General features: G+C 41.0%; 1 protein-coding gene across 5 annotated transcripts in view; it reads right to left on the bottom strand.

Annotated features, from left to right (window-relative positions):
- Positions 1-4,105: 4,105 nt before the first annotated feature.
- arvcfb (ARVCF delta catenin family member b) overlaps positions 4,106-24,491 on the bottom strand; it is a 297,352-nt gene continuing 276,966 nt past the window's right edge. For 4 of the 5 annotated variants that reach the window (XM_087848924.1, XM_087848925.1, XM_087848926.1 and 1 more), the window contains 9 exons: positions 23,841-23,968; positions 21,603-21,753; positions 19,432-19,624; positions 18,496-18,607; positions 16,817-16,904; positions 13,576-13,629; positions 11,675-11,766; positions 9,128-9,240; positions 4,106-4,957 (listed from right to left, as the gene is read on the bottom strand). In XM_087848924.1, coding sequence (XP_087705050.1) covers positions 9,139-9,240; positions 11,675-11,766; positions 13,576-13,629; positions 16,817-16,904; positions 18,496-18,607; positions 19,432-19,624; positions 21,603-21,753; positions 23,841-23,968 — 920 coding nt within the window. In that variant the 3' untranslated portion in view covers positions 4,106-4,957; positions 9,128-9,138. The remainder of the gene's footprint in view (positions 4,958-9,127; positions 9,241-11,674; positions 11,767-13,575; positions 13,630-16,816; positions 16,905-18,495; positions 18,608-19,431; positions 19,625-21,602; positions 21,754-23,840; positions 23,969-24,491) is intronic. The other variant, XM_087848928.1, reaches the window with a different exon arrangement.

The raw sequence follows: 24,491 nt of genomic DNA, 5'->3' as shown, positions 1-24,491 counted from the left end.
GTGATCTGGAGAAGAACATGCAGCTATTTGTATCTGAATTAACTGACTCATTATCAGGGTTTATGATAATACTGCCACAGTTATCTACACCTTTTATTTACAAAGTGAACAGGATGGGGCTTTGTACTGACCCCTGTGGAACGCTGTTTGTGATAAACCAGACTGAATGACGTCAGCGACTATTGCATGAGTTCCACCAGAAAACTGTGAAGCTAGTTACATTTTGTTCATGTAAAAATCAACGACTCTTAGCTCTCTGTAAAAAAAATATTAGAGTCCACCGTTCGAACAATGCAACACTCGTGTTAGTCTAGAGAACAGATTTTGTAATTTTCTGTCTTACATGCTGCAGTGAAGGTGCTACATCCTGCTCTAAAAACAAAAGTACAGTGTTCACATAATTTTTCTGAGCACTAATTTATAAACCATTACCAATTGTTGCAACTTGTCATGTGAATTACTGTTCACAGTATAAGCGTGTCTTAACACCGCATTAAAGCATATGCGTAGTTAATGACACTAATGATGGCTATTAGCTCTAGGATCCTGGCTGTGGTGCATCCTGTGTAGTGACACAGCTTATTGAGAGGACTGAATCAGTTAATGTTATTTGTTCCACGTGTGCCCAGAGAGCTGCAAAACATCCTGTGTGAAGGGTGTTTATGCGCAAATTCCTTTGCCAAAGGTTAACATGTTTAACAAGTCCTGTTTTTTTGAATTAGTAAAATAGTGAGATCGTAATTTTTAAAAATGGCCTTCTTGTTCTGAATTCACACAATATCTTCAAATCCCCAAAGAGCCTCCTTTGACTTGAAAGCTTGATTTCATTCAGAATAAAGACCCTCTCGCTTAGATTGCTGTTTTCTTTAGGTACAGATTTAAAACACTAACACTGGGAGATACCAGCATCTTTGTCTCTTGAACAGTTTAAGCTCTTGGTTCAGTTACAAATGGAAAACATTAATTTTGTGAGGTTTAAAAGAGGGACTCCCCCCTCATGTACCTCACAGTGGTTTGTTCCACTGCCTACCATTCCCTAAAGGACGAACAATGTGTGAGACACGATTTTCCTACTTCGTACAGGTAAATATGTTTACCATTGTAACCAGACTATGTCTTATTACAGCGCCATTATCTGACTTGTGCTTCACTGGGGCCCCATACTGTTAAAGGGCCGCTGGTGGAGGAAGTCTGTGCACATTAATAACTTTATAACTCAACGTTCAACTGCTTTTGTTTGGTTCTTATTTTTGATATAAATTTATTTCCCACGGGTCCGTCCACCCCATTTCAAGACCTCTGGATATGGCCCTGCTTCTGAGCCTCCACATGGCCGGCCTAAATGCGTTTTAGATGATTGGCCTTATAGAGCTCACAGAAAATGTCCAGTGAGCGGCAGTTCTCCGGGTGAAAATGCATCGTTGATGACAGAAGTCATAAAGGTCAGAGGAGAGTCGTCTGACTGCTTGAAGCTGACAGGAAAGCAACAGCAAGTCTGTTACAACCAATGTGTGCAGAAGAGCATCTCTACACTATGATGTGCAGAACCTTGAATCAGAAGACATCAGTCAGCTAAGAACAGGAAACTGAGGCTACAGTTCACACAGGTTCATCAGAATGTCAGTTGGTCAGATGAGTCCTGATTTCTGAGCACGTTCCTCATGTACACTCACCGGACTCTCCCCATGTTTTAAATTATTATTGTGTTGAAGTAAATTTTAAGTTAATGTGAACATTCCTGGTGTAACAGAAAGCATTTTATCAGGAATGATAATGATAATGATGAAATACATTTCGGAATTTTGCAATCCCCCTTGGTATCAATAATCCACTCTGTAATTTTCATTGAGAATATTTCTTTGGTTGAAAGGTAGTTCCACAGTAAAATGTTCCCTGTGAGCATTAAATGAAACTCCGATGTGAGTGAATAACCTGGGTGGATTCATCACACATGATATAAAACAAGACTCGGAGCAGAGCAAAGCGTTCTTTCCAGGCATGATTTATTGAAAACACACCAAATTTATATTCTACAAACCAGTATTTTTCCGTTATGTTTAACAAGCGTAATAATTGCCTCTGGGTATTAGTAAAATTAACATACATTCTGTCACTGTGGCATCGCCTCTGCTCGCTACGAAAGCATTAACAACTGTACTCCTCTAGGAAATCAAACCAATTCTTCCAACGAGTCTATCTTTTTAAAAGTTTATAATACAATGTAATAGAGGGCAGGAAGCCACCAACAGTCTAAACTACTCAGGGGCTGGGAGTGGGTGAGGGTCGGGCTGGGTGTGGTGGTGGTGATGATGATGCAGGATCCGTGAAGTGATGGGTGGAGTTGAGGGAAAAATGAGAAGAGGGGCTGACGGGGGGGGGGGGGGGGGAGGAGAAGGTGAACATAGGGAATGGAGAGATGACAGCTGAAGGGGAGGAATAGAGTTTATATAAAACACGTATCTTTATCTACCATGGAAAAGGTTAAGGCACATGATAGGTACAAACACATCTGCTACTGAGTAGTACAGTTACTTTATTTTGACGGTCTTGATTCAGATATATCTACACAGGTAGGCCTGTTTGATTTAATGTGTGTGTGTGTGTGTGTCCATGTTTATTTTGTAAATGTACATAAGGGCAGCACATCCACAAAACCTAAACCCCCTGTTTTTTCTTTTTAAATGTGTGTAAATACAACTCCAGATCCTTTGGTTGTGGTACTGCGTAGTGCAGTTAGGAACAGACAGTCATGTGGGTCTAATGACAGCACACACGTCTGAGGACACACACACACGAAAGGGATGCTGGGTATTATCATGTTTTCTTTTTTAACTTGTGAAAATAAAATTTATACAATAAGTTGTTTGTTTTGTAGTTCATTGATTTTTTTTTTTACCACAACGTACATCTTTATAAACACTGTGTAAAATATGCAAGCTTCATAGAGTCACATACGTCACAAAGAAAAGTCAGACTTGAACGCAGGCACATGCCATTCGCCTTGATGACGCACGAGTGATACAACCTCCGATTGGATTCTCTTCCACGGCCCGTTTCTCGCATCTCAGCTGCCCACCCTGTAACGCTGTAAAAATATATACTATATGGTCAAACTTGATGTTTGAATTTGTACAGAGGGATGCAACCTTCTTTTGTTGTTGTTTTGCCTCTAACCCCACCTAATCATCCACCTGCGCACTCTTCCTGCACACGAAGGACTTAGTTAATATCCGAATGACGTCACGCACAAATAAAAAGACGACAAAATTAAAAAAACAAAACAAAACCTGGCACTTGGAAAGAATAGAATATAAACATCTGTACAGATTTTTCTTCATGCTCACGACTGAATATTTCTCTTTAAGATGCACTGGTGTCGGAGAGTTGATGGTACTTGCTTGGGGAAAGAAACGCGACTTTCATTAACACCTCTTATCAAGCTGTGTGACCTCTGACCCCTCCAGAGAGATGAAGTCAAACACAGATGCATCGCCTTCATAAAGAAAACTGCAGATAAATTTTGTTTTTCCTGTAACATTTTTTTTTAAACACAAAATATAAATAGGTGATCGGCTGTGTAACGATAACTGACACACATTTAAGTTACGTGGTTATTTCTTGCTTACAAACATGATGAACTTCTATCAAATGAGATGTGCTTTCCAAACAATGTGATATTAATATACAACTAAGAAGTCAGTAAATGTCATTTTCTCCTTCATTTTTCTTTTTCTTTTTTGTTCCTTTTGAGCCTAATATACATTTATATAAAACCCAACAACAACAAAAAAAAACCCCAAATCCTTTTTGGATCCATCTTTCCAACAAAAAAGAACGTATGCCTGTCTTTTCAAAAGCACAAATCATTTATAAACAAAATCTCTTATATCCTCTTTAATACACATCATTGACATACAGCAACCAGCTGGGAAACCATGAAACTGCATCGCTACGCAAACCTGGTGGTTACACACGTAACCACGGCTCTGTGAAGATTTGATTTCATTTGTGTCGACCACAGTTAACCCTCTGGTTCCTATCTGGCCATTTTTGGCCACGAACAAGCTGAAAGGGTAGTGATTTTGATCAGGGCCAGAGGGTTAAACAGGAAGTCTTTGTTGCTTTTGTTTCCATTTTCTCTTACTTTTGTGATGCAGTGCAAACAGAAACATCATCCCGTGTACTCACTATGTCACTTGCCTTTCTTCCAGACTAGAACTTGCAGACTCCTCAGACTTTATAAAAATGGACATCAATCACCAGTTTGACACATTTGATATCAAAGCAAGGCTTTGAAATAACTTTATATAACTTTTTTTTTCTTCAAAAAACACAGTGAACCCAAATGGATTTTAAGTTCATGGTGGGTTCACATTTTGCCACTATGCTACAGTTCTTCTTAGGCTCGCTTTCTTTCCTTTTCCATCCCATCAAACGAACATTCGGTGACCTTCAAACACATCTGTTCCAACCCATCACATCAAAATACCAGAGTCTGATACTCTCCACAACCTACAAAATTTGATGCAGGCTAAAATAAAAGAACATTTTATTCCTCCATCAGGTTTCTCTCCAACACACATCCCATTTCTCCTTTCTTTGCTTACTTCACTTTCCCCATCACATATCCATCGTTCCGCCGGCATCGGTCTGTTTTTTGTCACTGGTTGCGCTCAACAAGAGTCAGAACTGTAAAATTCACATAATGTCCAGTGGGAATGTTGATATGACAAAGTAGTAGGAGTAGTCTCTTTTTCTTTTCTTTTCTTTTTTAAATTTTCTCTGAAAAGCATGACTGAATGCTGGCTGCTGCTGGGTAGTTGCCGTTGTGATCGTTATTTTTTTGTGAAATCCCCTTTTTCTGTACAAAGTCCAACTCCAAAGATGAGCTCCATGTGAAATGGCAGTGGTGATATGGGAGATCCTCTTCTAGCGTCACACAGTTGCTATTTTAAGCCTGAAGCACATGGACAAGAGAGACAATCAGTTTAAAACAACAGTAAATGATGAGCTTCAGTACAAAATGCCCCCCCCCCCCCCCCCCCCCCGCAAAAAATATCAGTGATAAAAATCTGAATACTTCAATTTTAAATTATTTAAAGGACATGGCTGGCAACATTTCATATTCCCACTCTTGTCTGTAGAGCCCATTAAAAGACAAAAACTAAAATGTTGTGTTTTTTTCATTTAAAATAATTCCCTGCTCAATTTTTTGGTTTTCTGGCTTTTTGGTTTAGTATTTCTGCTCTTACAAAATACTTTCCACTCATAAGTAAAAGCTACTGAACTCCATATGCTCCAGGCACAATCCAGCTGCTAGACAGATTTTGTGCGAGTTCGTGAATTCAAACCAGAGGCAAATGGAGAATTTTAAACTTGACAGCTAACATCAGTTTTTCTTTCAACGTTTCTATGTTTTGCTTCCAAGTAGCCAAATAAAATCATTACAGCTTCACCTTAGTTCACTTAGTGAGAGTGAAACTTTTGCAATTGCAATTAGGAACGAAACACTGCATCATAAACAATGTTTTTAGCATGAATTCGCTATTTAAGTCACATATCCAAATGTTAGTGTTAGGCCACTATATTTGTATGTAAGATAAGCTACTGTATGTTGACAGCATTCAGCTCTTATTACTATGAAAAAAAAACACAAGAGTTAAGTTATTAAGTTTGCAAATTCTTTAGCTAACTAGCATGCTAACACCTCGCTAACAATAACTTCATTACAGCAAACTAGACATATGGTGCCTAAATTACCTTGTAACCAAGAAAATATTAATGTTTTTAGGGACCATATGTTAGCATTTCACTACTTGGTTCTGAATCCTGTGTAGGGATGTGCGCTATTACTCAACTAGGCTAGTTGTCTAGCTAGCTAATTATCGCTGTTGTCACTAGTCTGTACCAGACTTACTAGTAATTTCATGTAATTGTTAAAAATTTTAATTGAGGCCAATGCCATAAATTATTGTGTACCAAATGTTAAGCAGCCATTTGCCAGCAGATGGCACAATGCTGTTCAGAAACACGATAAATCTGTTAATCCAGGCCTCATCTCCCTTAGAGTAGAGTTGCTACTCCTTTCACACCATATTTAACATCAGTTTAAGGCTACGTCCACACGTACACGGGTATTTTTGAAAACGGAGATTTTCCATTTTTGTTTTAAAAAATAATCCCGTCCACACATAAAGGCAGAAATGAAGGAAAACGCTGCTAGAAACATGCCAAAGCAGCAGGTGGCGCTATACTCCTAACCGTGCAGAAATGTTGGCCAATCAGAAGTCTAGAAGCCTCGGTGGGAAAAAGTAAACAAAGCTGGGGCATAGAAGCAGAACCGGGTCGTATGTGTGGAGGGACAGTAACTGTGTGTGTATATGTAAGCATTTAAACACTGCAGAGAGTACAACTAACAGTAAGAGTATTGTAGAAATTCATTTCACCGAAACAATAATGTGGCGCACAGTGTGACGTCAAAAAAGGCGCACACCTTTGACGCTGCGTTTTCGGCGTTTTCTCCGTTTTTCTCGTCCACACGTAAAAGCAACAACGGAGTTTTCAAAAATATCCACCCTGGCCGGAGTTTTTAAAAATCTCAGTTTTCAGTGACCAAAAACGCCGTTTACATGTGGATGAAAGGTGCAAACGCATAGAAAAATCTGCGTTTTCAAAAATACCCGGGTACGTGTGGACGTAGCTTAAGTGTCTTTCTTCTTCACTGTCTGTCTAGAGAATAATGTGTAATATTGATAATGCAGGATGCGAGGTGCTGCACAGCTAAGCAGCATGATTCATTATTGTAGAATGTGAGTAATGGTTTAAAATGGCTTTGTTATTAGTTTTTGACATTTTCCATTAAACATTTCTCAAATTTAAGTTAATGTTTGAGTGTTTTTTAGTTTTAGACTAGTTGGCCTTTCTAATTTTCCAAGGTTAGTCGACTAAGAAATTAGTCACCAGGTGCATCCCTAATCCTGTGGCATACTTTTATATCCTAGTATTTAGTATTTAAGTATTTAGAGGACATGACATTGTCTTCTGTCACTGTCTCTTATATAACACATAGCAGTAAATAGCAAATGTGTGCATGCATCTATCTCAGCTGCTAGTGTACTGTGCAGGGACATCAGTGGGACAACAAGACAAAAAAACATCACCAGCCATTTCCTTAAAAATATCACACCAAAACAGATTTTCTCAGCGTTAAAACAGCATGTTACTATTAAAAGTTGTGAATGCTGATTTGATTCTCCTTCTTGTCAGCAATCATATGGCATTATCACAGCACTTGAAAAACTGTGTCACTCTTAAAGCGTCAATCATGTCAATCCAGATGGAGAATGGAGGCAAGAGACAGCAAAACAGATGCTTAATGTGCTGTGTGAAATCCTGCGTGCGCTAAATGAAGTGAAGACGACTCACCTGATGATTCATCCTTATCATTACCTGCAGCTGGAAATTACAACAAATACCAAAAACCATACCATTCTATATAAGATCTAGCCTTTGAAGTATTTCCTACGACAGTATGTTGGATGGAGATGAAAGAACTGAATGGCCAGTGATGAACATGACTGAGATAAAATGCTGTCAACGAAAAAGGCAGTGAGGTCTGACATGAGGATTCTGGCAGAGGAGAGGACGACAGCAGTGAGGCAGTTACTGAAGCTCACCCAGATCAGCTTAAATGGTCAATCACACTCTAAAGAAAACTGTTGCTAATGTACTGTAACTAGTAAATGCACACAAAACACACCCAAGTTTTTCCAGACGATTTCTTGGATGAGGAACTGCTTCTTCTACCCAGCACATTTAATGAACTGGGTGTGCCTAGAGTGTCATTTCCTGACATTTGTGTCCTCCTCTATTTTGCTTTACGAGGAAAACGAACAACCAAGTAACATCTGCTTTAGGAGACAGGCTGGGTGGCAGCTGGTACGATCACACAAACTCTAAGCAGAAGACTTTAAGTGGTGTCTGGGACAGTTTTTTGTGAAAGCGTTATTTTGTCGGTGCCTTTCCGGTTGTTGGATTTCAGTTTTGCGTTCTGCGACGGTGACGACACCAGCAGAGCACTTTTGGCAAAAACTGGGTATCGGTTGTGTTACAGTGTGACACCTACAGGTCCTAACCAAGCATCCATGTTTAAGGATGCTACTAATGTACGGTACATGACTGTTTAGAGAGGCTTCTAGTAAAACGTTTATCTCCAATGGTGAAAAACAGCATTTAAACAAACAGTAGTAGAGATGTGTTTGATTCTCTCTCGACCACAGAAAAGTTCCTTTCTGTATCTTACACACAATATGATAATCTAAGTTACATAAGCCTATTTGAAATCACTCATACCAGAAATTTAAACACAAAACTTTCAAATCATCTACTTCAGATCTTAAAATATATCCACTCGGAATCGTGTCTCGTTTCCAAACACAATATATGGGAGTGCAAACCTGTGTGGGTTCCTGCATATTATACACACTGATTTCTGCCATCAGCTTATCAACTTGCATGAGTTCTTTATCTGAAATCGTCTCGCTTTGACCTGAGATATGTCGTGTACGACAACTGCAGACATAGTGTGTGTGTGTGTGTGTGTGTGTGTGTGCGTGCATATATCTTTTTCTTTTTCCCTGCTGCTTTTCATTAAGGCGAAACAGAGTCCCTGGAGGATCTCTCTAGAGTGCAGAAGAATGATTCCCCTTCATCATTTGCTGCCAATTTCAGCAAAGACTGTGAGGGGGAAGCAATGAGTGAGGATAGGTCTACATTTGAATGAGACGGGTGGTGCTGAATTGTGAACAGAGGACCAGCACCACCCTTCTTTTTATGTGATACAGAGAGTAGTTTTTGAGGGAGGTTTAAATATTAACTATTTGTTTTCTTGCAAATTCTACGCAAAACAAATCCTCAAAAGTTGTTTACAATGTCATTTCTATGCAAAGAAAGAGGCGATTTCTCCACCTGACTGATCTGGGTGCAGGGTGACAGCAAGTCTACATGACAAAGTGTGAGGGTGAGAGGAAAACAGGCAGAAATGAGGAGCAAACGGAGGATGAAAAGGATGCAACATGAAAGGTGCGAGGAGTTTCTCCTGTTTGTGATTTCAATTTTTCAGACCTACCATGCATGCATTTAGACCCAGGAGTCAACAGGCTGGGGCTTAACATCACAAGCGTCCACCAGACTGACTGCAGGCCTGTTACTCCTGATATAGTGTTTCCTATTTGTGTCATTCTGTAGCCAAAGGAGCACGGGTTAAAAAACAAAACACAGTCAAACATAAAAAGAGGTCAATACATTTCACATGTACACTCCTGCTTAAATACACATGCATCCAAGATCAGAGAAGCCGGTGTTAGTTCCCTGCCTTAAGGAAAGCTTGGAAAGAACTCGGGTTGATTACAAAACAGCGAACCACAACATGCAAAAGAAAGAGGGAAGAGAGCGCGTTTTGGTAGCCAAGTTGCATTCAAAGCGGGCTGAACACCTCTGGGAAGTACAGGCAGCAGACTTAAAAGACAGCTTTGGAGCGATGCTAGCAGCCCTGCACACTCTGAAGACAAACACAACTGTTTGCTGTGATTACTGCCGCCTTCTGAGCTGAATAAAGTGTTTGCGCTTTTAAGATGTGACACTATATCTTTAGCTCTAGTTAGCCTAAATATAGTTGTCACTGAAATATACTTCAGAAGCTGCTACACTTACTGTTGTTATTCTGCCTGAATGAATGAGAAGTTTAGCTTTACTTCGTTCACTCAGCTGAAAAGCCTGAAACCCAAACTGTGATCGGTCCTATTATTTGCCCACGGTATGTCCACCACTACTAGCAATAATGGTGTCGTTAGTCAGGACGTGACACCTATATTCTTAAAACTTTGGTTTTAACTCATTTAAATAATGTCAGTGTAGGCGAAAAATCTGTTTAAATCAGAGGTGATGATAGAGCCTGGAGTCCAGCACAACTTTCCTGCTGGAACGCCCAAAACAAGATCATTTTTACACTGTCATTCTCTTAAGGACTCAAAAACAACGACATTTAATAAATGTTAGAGAAATTCGTTTACATTTTGTGTTATTTTGTGAGACCACAAAATAACCTAAAACTGACAGGAAACTTTCAGACAACTTGGCATAGTGATTATACGTGTGTGATTATACGTGCTACACTGAACACATCCGAGAATAGGAGGTGGGATAATTTGAAAACTTCAGCCACAGAGAGCAGAGAAACATTGCTTTTCCCCGTTACAGTGACGTCCTGAATATGAACGTACATTTTAAGAAACATTTTAGTCCTCAGATAAGATAACACAGAATGCAAGGCCCAACTTTAAACTTATAAAACAAATAAATAACAATAAAATAAAAAGTTTACTCTGTAAGAAAGAACATGCGCCCATGCTCAATCCAACAAACTTGCCTTACAATAGCTTACAGGTAGTTTATGATAGCTAATGCTAACAGGCAGGTGTTTGGTACTGGCATAACTGAGGCAGGTCACCAAGTCTGAGGTCGATCTTACACTGCCATGTTTGTAGTACTGCTTAAAATACCAGCACTGTAAAAATAAAGTTTATGGACCTAGGTGCCCTTTAACCTCCTTCTGATTAGCTGCCTGTTGCAAACAAACTGTAGGCGGCGTTGCTTCTATGCTCACATCCTGAGCGATGTGTTGAGATGACTGTCAGAAGGACATCATCTCTGTGACATTATAGAGAGCAAAGAGTGGAAGGAGCTGTCTGAAATGAAGCACAGCGCTGTGAAGCCAGAAACTTTGGCTCACGGGGATTACTTACACATACACTGCGCTCATTATCTGAATGTTTAGCTATGCCGAATATGAACGTCTCCAATTTTAAACAGCAAAGAGAAAATGAGGAGCAGCTACGTACACATGAATTAAAAATGGCTACATTGTAATTTTATGCACCTTAAACTATGATACTGTTACCCTCTTCCCGCAAATATCAAGCTAATATTCACTTTAGATAAAAACAACAAAACTACATATTTTAATCTGAAAGGTAAATTTAAATCACTTTAACACCAAAATATGATAACGTGCTAGTTTTGGAGAAACAAATATGTGAAAATACATCAAACATCTAAGCTGAATCATTCATTTTTGAGCCTCGAGGGCTAATCCCATCCATATTGTGTTAACGAAGATGAAAAATAAACAGCGTAAAGTACTTGAAAATCATCTGATGCATAAATGCCATCCTCCGAGGCTACTAGCCCGTGACTCTGCTTTGAGGCTGGATCGCCGATCGGCTTAACACGCTGTTGTGTGATGTGTGTGTATAATCAGCAGACGACCATTCGATAACACGGCGGTCTGTTCATCGCCAAGGCAAGGGTTGTTCTCCACGAGGAGCACTTGTTGGCGGTTCTTTTAATCAGTCTCAGATTAATTACTTTACAGACTCCAAATGCTTACACTCAATTAACTGCTAGCTCACAGATCTGAGGCTGTCCACAGCGCTCAGCTGCGGTGGCACTATTAGCAGAGAACGACAACTTCCAGCCTCTTTAAAGAATCGATAGGATTAACAGCCTCTAATGAGGACCACCATTGAAAACAAAAAGAGAGAGACGAAGAGGACGTGATGATATTTCAATGAGGCATCATTATCCTGTTGTTCCCCCAGGAGATCTCCGTCCATACCTTTAATGGTTCCCGTTCTGTCAGGTCCACCGAACCGTCGCCGGTCTTGTATTTGCAGTCTTTGTCCCTCTGGTCAATGGTGGAGTAACCATCTAATGAGGTCAGAGAACAATTGTCAGATAATTCCTCTGTTTCCCTGATTATCATTGAACTGAGAAAATGTATTTTAAACTGTGTGAAGAGGCAGCTTTTCTGAGTGCCAGGAAAGAAGAGGAGACTACACGTGCCTCCAGATTCTCAAGCCTCTTTCACACATGAACTTTGGATCATTTAAATTCCACAGTAGTCCTTTCTCACGTGTAAGACACACTTAAAAGAAAGCACTCCATGTGATTTAGGTGAGGGATGTGCTGGAGCAACGTGTAGAAGACAGGACACATGACGCCCACCTGCTGGAGGTGAACGCACTGGAATATTAACAGCACGATGTGCACACGACTGCAGCCCGACATCACACAGACTAGTGTTAGGCAGCTAGCTAATGCCTGATGTGACTGTCAGACATCTGCATTCTCACGTGCACCTCTGCTGGGAAAGTCCTAGAAAAGGTCAGAGCTGCAGTGCACGTGTGAAAGCTGTTTCTGCTCCAGTACCCGCGTTACTTACCCTCAGTGCGTCTCAAACAAAACACATCAAGCAAGTGAGATATTAAGCGTGTCCTTAGAACAGGCCTTTAAATGTGTTTTATGCATTCTGTAGCCCGGGGCATTTTATTTATCAAGTCTCAGAGTAGAGGATGTCACTTCTAGGGGTAATGCTGTTTTTAAAGTGTCTTGCATTTCGCTTAGTCACATAAATCATCTAACTCAATCTACTATATGCAATATAATAAGTACACTAACAAAAAATAATCAGCAGATTAACGCTTTTATCTTCTTTGGACTAAAGGCTGTACATAAAAGATGGCCTTGGGGTCTCAAAAGGGAGGCCAGTGTGGAAATGCCTTAAACTTGCATTGTCTTCAATTAGGAGAAGTTCAAAGTTCAAACTTTTTATGGGTTTCTGTGTTTACTGTACAGTCATAATAAGCCATCAGTTCAGTAAATGCTTGTGATGAGGTAAAAATGTGCATTTGAGTTTTAAATACCATCATTTTTTTTAAATTTATTGCTTAAAAATGTTTTGTGTAATTTATTTAGATTTTTTGGGGGGTGCCGAGGGTTCTGAGTTCTACCTTCTTCAATCAGGAGAAGCACTCCTCCTGATTAAAAGTCAGCACAGAAACCATCATAAATAAGTTTGAGGTAAGAGAATATGTAGTCCTGATTTAAATATCTGCACAACTCCTCTGTCGGTTTGTGAGTTGCCTTATAAGGAACACCAGCATTCAATAACACGGAGTTAAAGGTACTTTCAGTTGCTCTCTTATTTCCCACGGGGTCCCCCACAGTGGATAGATGAGCATGTTTGATATGGCACAGATTTTATGCCGGATGCTCGTCCTGATGCAAACCTCCTATTTGTAAAAAAATGATCTTGTTCTCTGACCATCAGCGATCACAAATGAATACAGGAGAAAGCTACAAAGAAGTCAAAGTTGCAAATTACATCTTTAAAACCAAAATGAATCTGCTCTTTAAAGGAAGCACGGTGGAGAATCTATCCTGTATATTCATTAAGTAGTAAGAGAACAACCCAAATCCTTTGGTGTTGAGCTTGTGATACAGGCCCAGCTTTCTACAAACATCTTGTCAAGAGAGGGGTCGTGCATACAGCATCAAAAAGCATCGTGTCTGAAGCTCGGTCCAAAGCAGTCATACAAAGTTGAGAGGATTTAGTGGGCGAATTTTCAGATTAAAAAAATATCTTTGACGTCAAATCAGAGGATTGGACTCTGGAGCGAGATCACAGGAGAACTAGCTCTTCCTTGGCTAAGGACTATCATGCAGTCTGGCTCTTACCTGGGCCCAGCTCATCCATAGGTATCATATCACCACTGCCACATTTCCTGGTGCCTGAAAAGCATTCATAGGCCATTTGTACAAAAGCAGCACACACACAAACTGAGTCACTGAGCCAATGCTGATGCTGCTTTTCAGGGCGATGGTTCTCGGCCAGTGATTGAATAATGCAAACTGAGAGTGGGCAGACATGAGTGCCACGATTCATATGAATGTATGGATGCAAAAATAAAGGAAAAAAAACTGCTGCTATGCTGCTGACTCCTCTGTCAATGAGATGTTTGTTGTTGGGCCAACATACTTCACAAGCCCCCTTCCCACCCCCTTATATACTCTGCTGTTACACAAAACCTCTATCGCAGCACCTTGCAGATGCAGCCGTACACGCTGGCTTAAAGTTGAGGACATTTCTTTATCCCTGACACCATTACACCAGTCAAAAACTCAGTCTCTATAAATCCAGCTCTTAACTTTTTAAAATTCTTTATTAATGTTTTTTTGGACCAAGGTTTTTGTTAACAGCAGCAGTACGCTTTCTGAAGTTGTAGTTACCATTTTATGTGCTTTATTTTTTAACCGCTATGGACAAAAGCATTACTGCGACATTTCACACCAAAGCGTCACCATGAGGATGAAAGTAGTAGCAATGTGCAAACACTGCGCTTCAATATAGCCATGAGGCGGGGGAAAAGCTGACATGTCCCCAGCAAGTAACACACACTGAGTCAGATGCTTGCTCCAGGAATCATTAGCACGTGGTTTGAACCTGCTTTGAGGACTCAAGGGGTACGGTTACTCTATGTAAACATGTTGTGCTAATGTTGTGCTGTAATTTGGGTATGCAGACTTAAATAGTGACAATGTTCTATTTTAATACTGTTATCAAATCCAGTGACCCCCCCCCCCCCAAAAAAAACAGCAACAAACAAACAAAAACTAAACCATGTTATTAAGAAGTTACCTGGATAATATTTTCCTTCAGTGTAGTAAACATGAGACTCCTGCTACCAAAAATGACAGCACGTGTATTCATCCCTGGCAAAAAATAGTCCAGTAGTTCATTTTGTATAACAAAGGACAGGATCTACACTATCCAGCTGATGTTTGTAATTATTGCTTTTTTTTTCTTCTTTTTTTGTTTTTAAATTGAACTGATCAACTTTAGTGTATTTTAAAATATTAAGGTCTTCGCATGAAACAGCTTAATGTGGATTAGGGCTGGGCCATATCATACCGTTCACAGTAATACCGGTATAATGTTGGGCAATAATAAGAAAATGAAATATCGCGATAGAATATGGGTAAAATGCGCATGCGCAGTGCCGTTGTTTTCATATGCACATGGCGGAAAAAGCATGGCGGCGATAGAGAATGAGAAGGCGAAAGCGGATCGTTGAATGAAACGGATGAACCAGAATTGGTTTGTGAAAATGCTGCAACTTCAGTGGTGTGGAACTGGTTTAGCTTTCGTCCGTCAGATACACAACAAAGCACTATTTTTGGTAGAGCATGCTAGCGGGCTGTCGTTATTACCGTGTTTTTTGGAAAATACGACACACTTAAAATCAATCCTTTGATTTTTCTGAAAGTCGACAGTGCCCCTTATAATCCCGTGTGCCTTATGTATGAATTCTGGTTGTGTTTACTGACCTCAAAATGATTTTATGTCGTACACGGCGCTCGAAAATCTGTCAAATGTTTTAGTACGACTTTGCTAAGCTACGAAGCCGCACCGCTTGATGGATTGTCGGAGCATTACGGCTATCGTAGTCAGGAGCCTGGCGGAGTGATACGTACTGTGCTTCAACATAATATTACCGTATTGTGTGTGTATAACCTCTTTTTAAGTTTTGTGGATATTATACATGGTTATGCTGAGGATATGTCGGCCAGTTTCCACTGGAAATGCCTTTTGGTTAAACTGTCAGCAAGGAATTTGCACTGTTACATTTTTATATAACTTTAATGCACATAAAAAAAACAGCTGCTTGTTTAAGTAAAATACATTGATGTTTTTGGGGTTTTTTTGCACTAATAAAGTTGTGGAGTTGTAAAGTATTTTGTCTAGTGTCAGTTATATCGTCAGTTATATCGTTATCGCAAATTTTCAAATGTATATCGTGATAAATATTTCTGGTCATATCGCCCTGCTCTAGTGTGGATATGCACAGTTTTTTTAAAAAGGAGATGGGTTGCAAAGCGGCCTGGAGATTTGCACTAAATATAACCATGTCAAAGCATCCTAATTAGTACTACCTATATTGGCATCAACTAAGCCATTAGCTGTTAACCTTCTAGGACCTGGCGTCCACATATGTGGACATCACATTTTGGGTTGTCTAGACCAAAATCCTTAATTTTGCTCTGCAAGGGCCGGATATCCACTTATGAGGACATCATACTGCCACTGTTCTATCGAAATTTAAAGCGAATGTCCTCATATGTGGATCTTATTTTTCTAAGGAACAAAAATCAGGTAAAAAAAAAAAATCACATAACTCTTTGTTTTTACATTGCTCAGGTCCCAATCAGCCCAAATAGCAAAGAGAAATTAAAAAAGCATGCCATGACAGAGTTCGGGTCTTAGAAGGTTAAGGTCTGGGACGTCTATCTGCTAATCTGCCACGACTACTAACTGAGAGTAAATTCATGGTCAGCATGACAGTGAGCTCACTTTCAGTTTTGGAGTTCTTGAAAATGGGGGAGGGGGACAGCTTCTATCATCAGTCTGACGGCTTGTTCCCACTGGACGGGTAATTCATCCCATATAATGGGGAGCAAATTAAAACAACCGCAGCTAATGAGACTGTTCCCATTGGATGGGTATAAAACATAACTTGACAACTTGAAGAGACAGAGATTTATCGTTCGCTCCTCGAGGTTGACAGAACAGTGAAAAGCAAATCAGCAACTTGACAAAAGGGTGCGAGGACCTTAAATTAAAAAAACAAAACATATGGAGGTCATATGGGGTAGTTACTGCACACATGAAACACTAAAAAAGGACGTAGCTACTGTCTTTATTTTGATCTTAGATTTTTGAGGATTACACATGTGACAAGAGACCTAACATTAATCATCTCGTTCTTCATGAGGTGAATCGGTGGACTACTTTCTAATGAGCTACACAACAATGTCACTGAAGTGGTCTTCATTTTCCCCCGACCTAGTCCCACCCCCTTTAGTCCTCGAAACAGACACAAACAGCAGCATACACTCTACCACACACGCCCTGACTGACCTTGGTTCTTCTCCATCAGCGGCAGAGTGGTGTCATCGTAGCCCGGCTTGCCGTTCTTGGTTGCTTTAGGAGTGGCTGTCACAGTGAGCTGAGAGAGGAGAGGGAGCAGGAAGCACATCGTAACGTCATAATACAGATCAAACAGTGTCCAGTATGGAAAGATTGAACTTTCTCACCTAATGTGGGTGAACGCATAACAAGTATCAGAAATTAATTATGTTGTCTCGATGATGTAAACATGATATTGGTAACAGCTTGATTCAAGTTTGAGTCGGTGGAGATTAATAGAGATTGACAGACGACGTGATTTTCGCGCATTGCATGCCGGGAACTCGTGGCAAAACAATCCAAGTACTGCATCAAATGCAAGCATTTGCAGCACCGCAAAACGTTCATTCTCCGGTTCCAATAAATTCTTGGTTTTTCTTTGCCCCCCCAAAAAAGATATGTACAAAACGAAGGAGAACAATGCCGGCCCGTACAAAGACAGACTTGATGAAAAGTCAAAGAAAAGATACGAGGAAAAAAATCAAAAGAGTGAAAGGGTTAGACCCTTACGAGCACACAGAGTGGACAAAATACGTTAGCGTGCTGCCCAACTTTCACCACGCTCATATTTATAATTATACGGTTCTTGGAGTGAGCGCATACACTCATGAAGTTTAGTAACTTCAGGTCACTGCAACAAGCCCAGGAACAGTTTACCGACGGACCTTGAAATGCACCGTGTAGAACGAAAGACCATCGTACGTATCATAAGTATCATAAGTTTACCAGTCTCACAAATCGTCTTCATCGTCTTCATAAATACACATTTGTTAACCATTTATTAATAGGACCTTTGAGCTCAACGGTAATTAATTAGTAGTGGAAATAATTTCTGGTACGCCTTACAGAAATGTAGCAGTGACAATAATATTAGTGGGCAATTAGTGATACAAAAAAACTGTTTTATCCTGTGAATAAAAGTATATGTTTTTGTCAATGTACCATGGTAATAACAGAAGCGAAACACAATATTCTGTCAGGACAATTCACTATTTATGCACAATAAACAAAGGAGCATAGCGCCACAATTTCTGTTCAGCGCCAGACTTGCTTGTAACCTATATCACCAATTATGTTATGAAAAATGACGTATTAACTACAACAAAACACTGACCTTTGTGGAAATGCTTGGAGCAGACTAACCTGTGAGCTGGAGTGTTCTGGGACGTTATATTTGGTCTTTGAATGGCTGCAATCCAGGCCATCCGTCACCTCTTTGTTACTTTGGAAACATGGCTCGAACAATTTCTCTTCAACGACGTAATCCGATAACAACTGATCTCTTTACCCGTCGGCTTCCCGTGGCTGTCATGCGACCGGCTATTGCAGTTAATAATACAACAGCTTCTTGCCATTTTTTGTGTTTCTTTTTATCGCTGTGTAACTGATTTCAATTGAAAGCCTGCGTGCGCTAGTACCTCTTGCCACAAGTTCCCAGAATTCTTTGCGGTTTTACCCCTGAATGACGTCACATTTCTCTATTGGAAATTATTTTACAATGTCAGGAACAGAAAACTGAGCTACTCTCTATTTGAATGGAGCTGCTTACAAAACATTCTTCCAACCTTCTGAGTGAACAACAACAACACTCTGGATCAACATTATTTGTAAAGGACGACTTTGATCCATACCTGGAAGTGGCTTTTGTTCCACCCGTCCTTGGTCAACGCGTTCCTCAGCTCCTTATAACTCCACACTGTCTGCAGCACATGGGAAGCTGCCTTCGTTTCACGTGCTGATTGGCTGAAGAGGGCCCCCCCCCCATCCAAAAAGGAGGAAATTAGTAGAAGAAGTAACTAGATCAATTAACGTCAGTAACCTCACCTAATCACAAAACGGTAACAGCTGGGCGTGCTGGCGAGGCACCGCTGCAATCAATCTCTTCATTCAAAGACTTTTGAGTTCCCCGGGCAGTTTCAGGGTCTAGTTTTTAATTCACAGCCAGATGAATACACATCGCCTTTCATTAGCTACCTCTGAGCCACCAGTATTAATTATATGTGGGTGCGAAGGAGGGGGCTCACTTCAAAGAAAGCTAATCTCATGAGGCTGAGAGGAAACACTAGCTGTTTGGTTTGTGGATAAACGATGTATATTCGTGCTTGTTAGAGTGACTCTGGATGATCAATACATCGCCGCACAAGGACGGGACTTTGAAAAGTGCATTTAAAATGTGGTGTGGCTCTAACACGCCTTTATTTGCAGTGAGTAACAATGTGGTTATATGAGACACCTCTTGAAAATATCAGCCTGAATATCTTAATTTTCGCTACTAGTTGCTGAGACGCCCACTGTAAGAGCGGCCTGTTTATTAATGTGAGGTGGGCAGTGGTGTCTGTAGCCAAGCTCGCGCCGTCACATGACGCGTTACATTATTCATCCTCCATGAATACTAATATGAAGGCTCATGATGAAATTGCATACAAGGTCATACTATAATTATGTCTCAGTAGTAAGGCCACACCTCATGCAGAGCTTATATGGATGAGAGCATGCTGCTTCAGTTTGACTCAGTCATAGAGCAACGTCAATGCAATATTTGTCCGACTGTACTTAAAAAATCGTACCTGGTCCTATTGATGGCGACCAGTTTCTCGATGGCCTGGGCCTGGATGAGGGAGCGTGCGTTTTCAGAGCTGTCGGTGACGATCTCGTGAATGGTATTGAGGATGGCCACCACAGTGTCCTCCTCCAGGTTCTTGGCTGGTCGCTGCTGACCGCTGGGCAGGTTGCTCACCAAGTCCCGCATGGCGTAACTTCCTATATGGTGAATTAGTGTTTAAGGTTAACCAGGTGACAGTGACAGGGAGAAACACAAAGCACTCTGAGAGCACAAACCTCCAGCAGCTCCCTTCCTGGGCAGTATTTCCTTTTCAGGAAGTTTCTAAATTTTAAGGCTTTGTGTCAAATTTCCCAAAATAAATCATTAAGCTGACCTCGGAGACTTTGGAGGATGTAAAGCTAATTTTAATGGATTAATATGACCCCACTCTACAGTGTTACAAAGTTTTATCAGAATTCATTAAAAAAGTTTGTGAGCTGTTGTGCTTATAGTCAGATGGATGACACGCATGCAAAAACACAACCTCCTTGGCTGAGGTGATTAACATCTTCAAAATGAGTAATAAATTAGGTTACATCTTAGCAAGTCAGGTACTACTGAGTCTTGTGAGTCTCGTAAAATGGCATGAATAGAACAGTTTGTCCAAAAGCTTGCATTTAATAACATTTGTGTTATTCGTTTTTAACATTTTTTTTTAAAAGTCTTCTTTAATGACACTCTAGTGTCCACTTGTAACACTGACATGTAGGAATCTGAGTAATGAAAATACACAAACTCTCAAACGCAGCAGCTTCACATTTTCTATGTGCCCGTGAATAAAGTGACACCCTTTCTTAGGGATGGGTATCGAAAACCGGTTCTTGTTGAGAACCGGTTCCCACTGTTTCGATTCCTTGGAATTGTTTGCCATTTTTGCAAACCCCGTCACCCCGAATGACGTCACCAAGTTGCGGAGCATCATTTACCTGGCAGGAAACATGGCGCCTAAGCGGCTCAAAGGTTCAAAAGTTTGGTTATACTTTACGAGAACGGATTGCAACAGGGCAACTTGCAATACTTGCAAAGTAGATATTTCATTTAAGGGAGGAAACACTACGAATATGCAAAAGCATTTGCTCACAAAACACACGATGACCTTAAATGAATGTCGTGTTTTTAATTCCGCTCCGGACTCGTGAATCTCAACCCAGCAGCAGCGGTAACGTTTGCACGTCCTCTCCCGTTATTGCGGCAGGTAAATAATCAACTAACAGTGCATATTATGTTAGCGCGATCTGCCTCATTACAAAACCTGCCATTACTGTGCGTTTAGGTGACCATGATGAGAGAGACAGACAGAGTCTGGCTCAGATGCTGGCAGTTGTCGCTGCAGTCTAGCGTTAGCGTCTCCTTTCAGGCCAGGATAGACGAATGTCACTGAGCAGTGACTCAGTTTGTGGTCAAAGGCTGCCACAGCAGATGCCCCGATTTTCGGTAAGTGAATGTGTTTAATTGCAGGCAGGGACATTACTGGATACTCTTGTGTAATTGCTACTGAATAATTTATGTTATACTTTGTTATTGCTACAGAAGAATATTTATTTTATTATTTTACATTTACAATTTTTTCCCTGGGGACCCTGTGACACCCCAGTGAAGAGCCGTAGGCTGGATCTCTTAAGATCTCACTGCTGGGTTTGTAAGGCCATGTTACTCCTAAATTTCTGTCTTGTTCAAAGAGAAGATAAAAAACAAAGTTCTAAGCTAATCGACTTTAGTGATCTCCTTTTTAAAAAAGAATCGAATCGTTAAACAGAATCGAAAATGGAATCGTGAAAATCGTATCAATACCCATCCCTACCCTTTCTAATGTGATTCCAGACTTATGAAACAAAGTCTACAATCCTTTCATGTAAAAATGCTTTCCCATCAACTTAAAGTAGCGAGATGAACGGCGTGTACGATGAGATGCAATGGGGGGAGCTGCGTCATAGAATCATAACTGCATTCCCACCAACTAGTGGTCAGAACATGCGGGCATGTTAGAATTATTTTATGAAAAGACTTGTTAGCCTTTTAAACAATGTGGTTCAAATTGTTCACAGAATAATAGCAAACCTTCATTGGTATTACTGCAGTAGCCATCCACAATAACATCAACAACAACAACTGTGTGGCTTTGCTAATTGTTTGTACCGATTAGATCCTTGTTGCGGCGGTCAATGGACAGGTTGCGCAGAGCGATGGCCACAGCTCGGACCACCTTGTCAGAGTCAGAGCGCAGCAGCTCCACCAGAATGGGAAGACCTTTCTCCTTCCGCACTGTGGCTCGGATGTAGCTGGACCACTGAAGGGCAAAAGAAGCTGTGAGTGCTTTTTATATTCTTTGGAATTTTATATAAGTACTTGAATCAGCTCTAATATCAGTGCACATCCTTTCATTTGAGGCCCACTGAGGAGCCTAGTGGATCTCCGTGACAGCAGCACAGAGGGCGAAGACACTTCTGCAATATTCTCCACCCGTGCATGGCCACGCACACTCAGAAAGTCGTTCTGTAACTACAAGGCAGCTCATCACTGCTCCTTAGGCATAAGTAATTCACAACATCACACAGTGGGGCTCTGAATGGACATGTGATATAATTTGTCTTAATTTAAACATCAGTAGATTTTACTTCTCATTTTTTTGTAACATGAAACATTAAGCTTGACATAAAAGGGTTTCTTCTTCAGAGTGCTGATAACCCAAGAGATGTAATTAAGCGGAGGACAGTCAAAGCTGAGCCACCAGGTGGCAGTAGTAAGCCTTGGAAATCAGGGAAATCTCCCCTGTGGTACTAAGCAGAAGCAAAGAATGAGGAGGATTTCAAGCAGAAGCTCTGATATCCTCAGAGAGCAGGACGCTCTTTGTCCAGCTCCCAGATGTGACAGTCTGGTGTGTTAGCAGCTCCACCGTTAGCCTGCTCAGGCGTTCTGATCATGCTTACCAGGGAAAACATCTAACAGGAAAGAGTTTTTCCACCTCCAAATACTCACCTTAGCTAAAAATCACTACATCTGAATTATTAAAAACATTCAATGAGAAACTCAGAGCTGAATCTGATCTAACGAAACAAGAGGAAAAAAAGGATAAATAGAGATTTCAGGTGATTTTCCTCACATCTCTGAGGGCTTTTTGCTGCTGATGAAACCTGAGGACTGAAAGATGTATTTACAGTCTGACACTTGGGTGTTAAGAGAAGAGCTTTTGCGATAATGCTGCCGTGGGCTGAATACAGCCCATCTCCTGGAAAACATAAGTGACCGCTCTTGCCCGAGGTGCTGCGCGTAAACTGGCAGCTGACTACCAGCCATCCCTGTTGATAATTCACTACAGCCTGCAAGCCAGACAGCAGCTCCACAGATGCTCTAACTGGAAGAAACGTGTAGACCTGACCGCACAGCTTCTCATCTAATCCATCATCAGAAGCAAAAACCTACGAGAGATAACAGATACAACACTTATCTAATATTATTCCACCTTGATGGTTATCATTACCCACCCCGTCTTGTGCTGCTGTCATGTTGATTTAGAGCTACTTAACTTGTTGGATCTCATTCTAAATGTATCTACACTTAATTTAGCTTCAATCTGCATCACAGAAGTGCATGAGCTACCTAGAGCGAGCTTTAGTTTCCACACACATACTAGAAGGCAGTCAACACATTCTCATCCCAGCGTGTCAACTACTTTGCTTGGGTTGTGGTTAGAGTTCAAAGTTGCGCTCTGTTGAAAAATGGCACTCTGTGTATTTAAACGTGACACCAAGGACTTCACAAGAACCCATACACACCATTCAGGCATAACAGTATGACTAATATCCTGTTGGTTCTCCTTTTGCTGCCAAAACAGCCGTGACCCATCGAGATATGGACTCAACTAAACTCTTGGAGAGTGTCCAGCACCAAGATGTTAGCAACAGATCATTTAAGTCCTGTAAGCTGTGAGGTGGAGGCTCCCATGGCTGCCCATGACCCCACTGTTCCTTCCTTGAACACCCGACAAGTGCCGCAGTTATGGAGATGCTCTGATCGAGTCGCCTAGCCATCATAATTTAACCCTTGTCAAACTTTATAAAATAAAACTCGATAAAATGTTCACTTTCCCCCTGATATATCCCACCTACTAACAGGTGCCATGATGAAGGGTTAATCAGTGGTCTTCACTTCACCTGTCAGCAGTCATAGCCTGACATTGTGTATGACAAGTGGGGAGTAACAGATCCATCTTATTATTACAAAAGAACCGGCACAGCCGTTATACACCACCAGCATCAACAAAAGAACAGTGTTTGTCTCCCAGGGAGGGAGAGCAGACTTTTTGCTACCATCGCAGGACATGTACAAGGTTAAAGAAGCCAACGGGATACGGTAACACCCCAACCCAGTACTCACAGTCCACTGTCCAGCGCTGAGGTTTTGCAGAGCCCCAGCAGCTGCTTCTAGGGTGTTATAGTTCTGGCTCTCTGTCAGCAGAGAGAGGTAGAGCCTCACCACCTCTGGCTGATACAGCAGCTCAAAGCCTGCAGGGAAATACAGAGAAACAAACACACTGGTTAGAATCGGTAGCCAGAAAGATAGGCTAGTTAGGCTGTGTGAAGGTGCTGAGGTCTAACTCTGTCCGTAAGAAATGTACTTTGGCGCAGCAACACAGGAAAAGACGCTCGGGTTTGCCATAATGCACAACACCTCTGGTGATAGCGCACAACCTCGACACAAAATTTGGACCGCAGCTCTTTCTGCAAACTTTTGAAAATGTTCCTGAGGACAAAACTATGCAAAACAGTGTTAGGAGCTGAAAGCCACTGTGTCTATGTGGTTTTAAACAGCTTACAACTCCTTTATGAAGAAAAGCTGGAGCAGCGCCTAGTAAATTTCCACTTAGCAATACTAAAGCATTACCATTGAAAACACTTCAGAATTATAAATGAGGAGAACAGAAGAAGGAGAGGTTATTGATCCGACAGCACTCACCAAACCCGGGGTATTTGAGAGGGAGGTTTATCTCGCTAGCGCATAAGACATTCCAGCACAGTCAATCATTAG

This window comes from Neolamprologus brichardi, chromosome 12, assembly GCF_056152115.1.
Source record: "Neolamprologus brichardi isolate AB-2024 chromosome 12, ASM5615211v1, whole genome shotgun sequence".
Lineage (NCBI taxonomy): Eukaryota > Metazoa > Chordata > Actinopteri > Cichliformes > Cichlidae > Neolamprologus > Neolamprologus brichardi.
The sequence above is the reverse complement of the archived record's forward strand: the minus strand, read 5'-3'. Positions and strand labels throughout refer to the sequence as shown.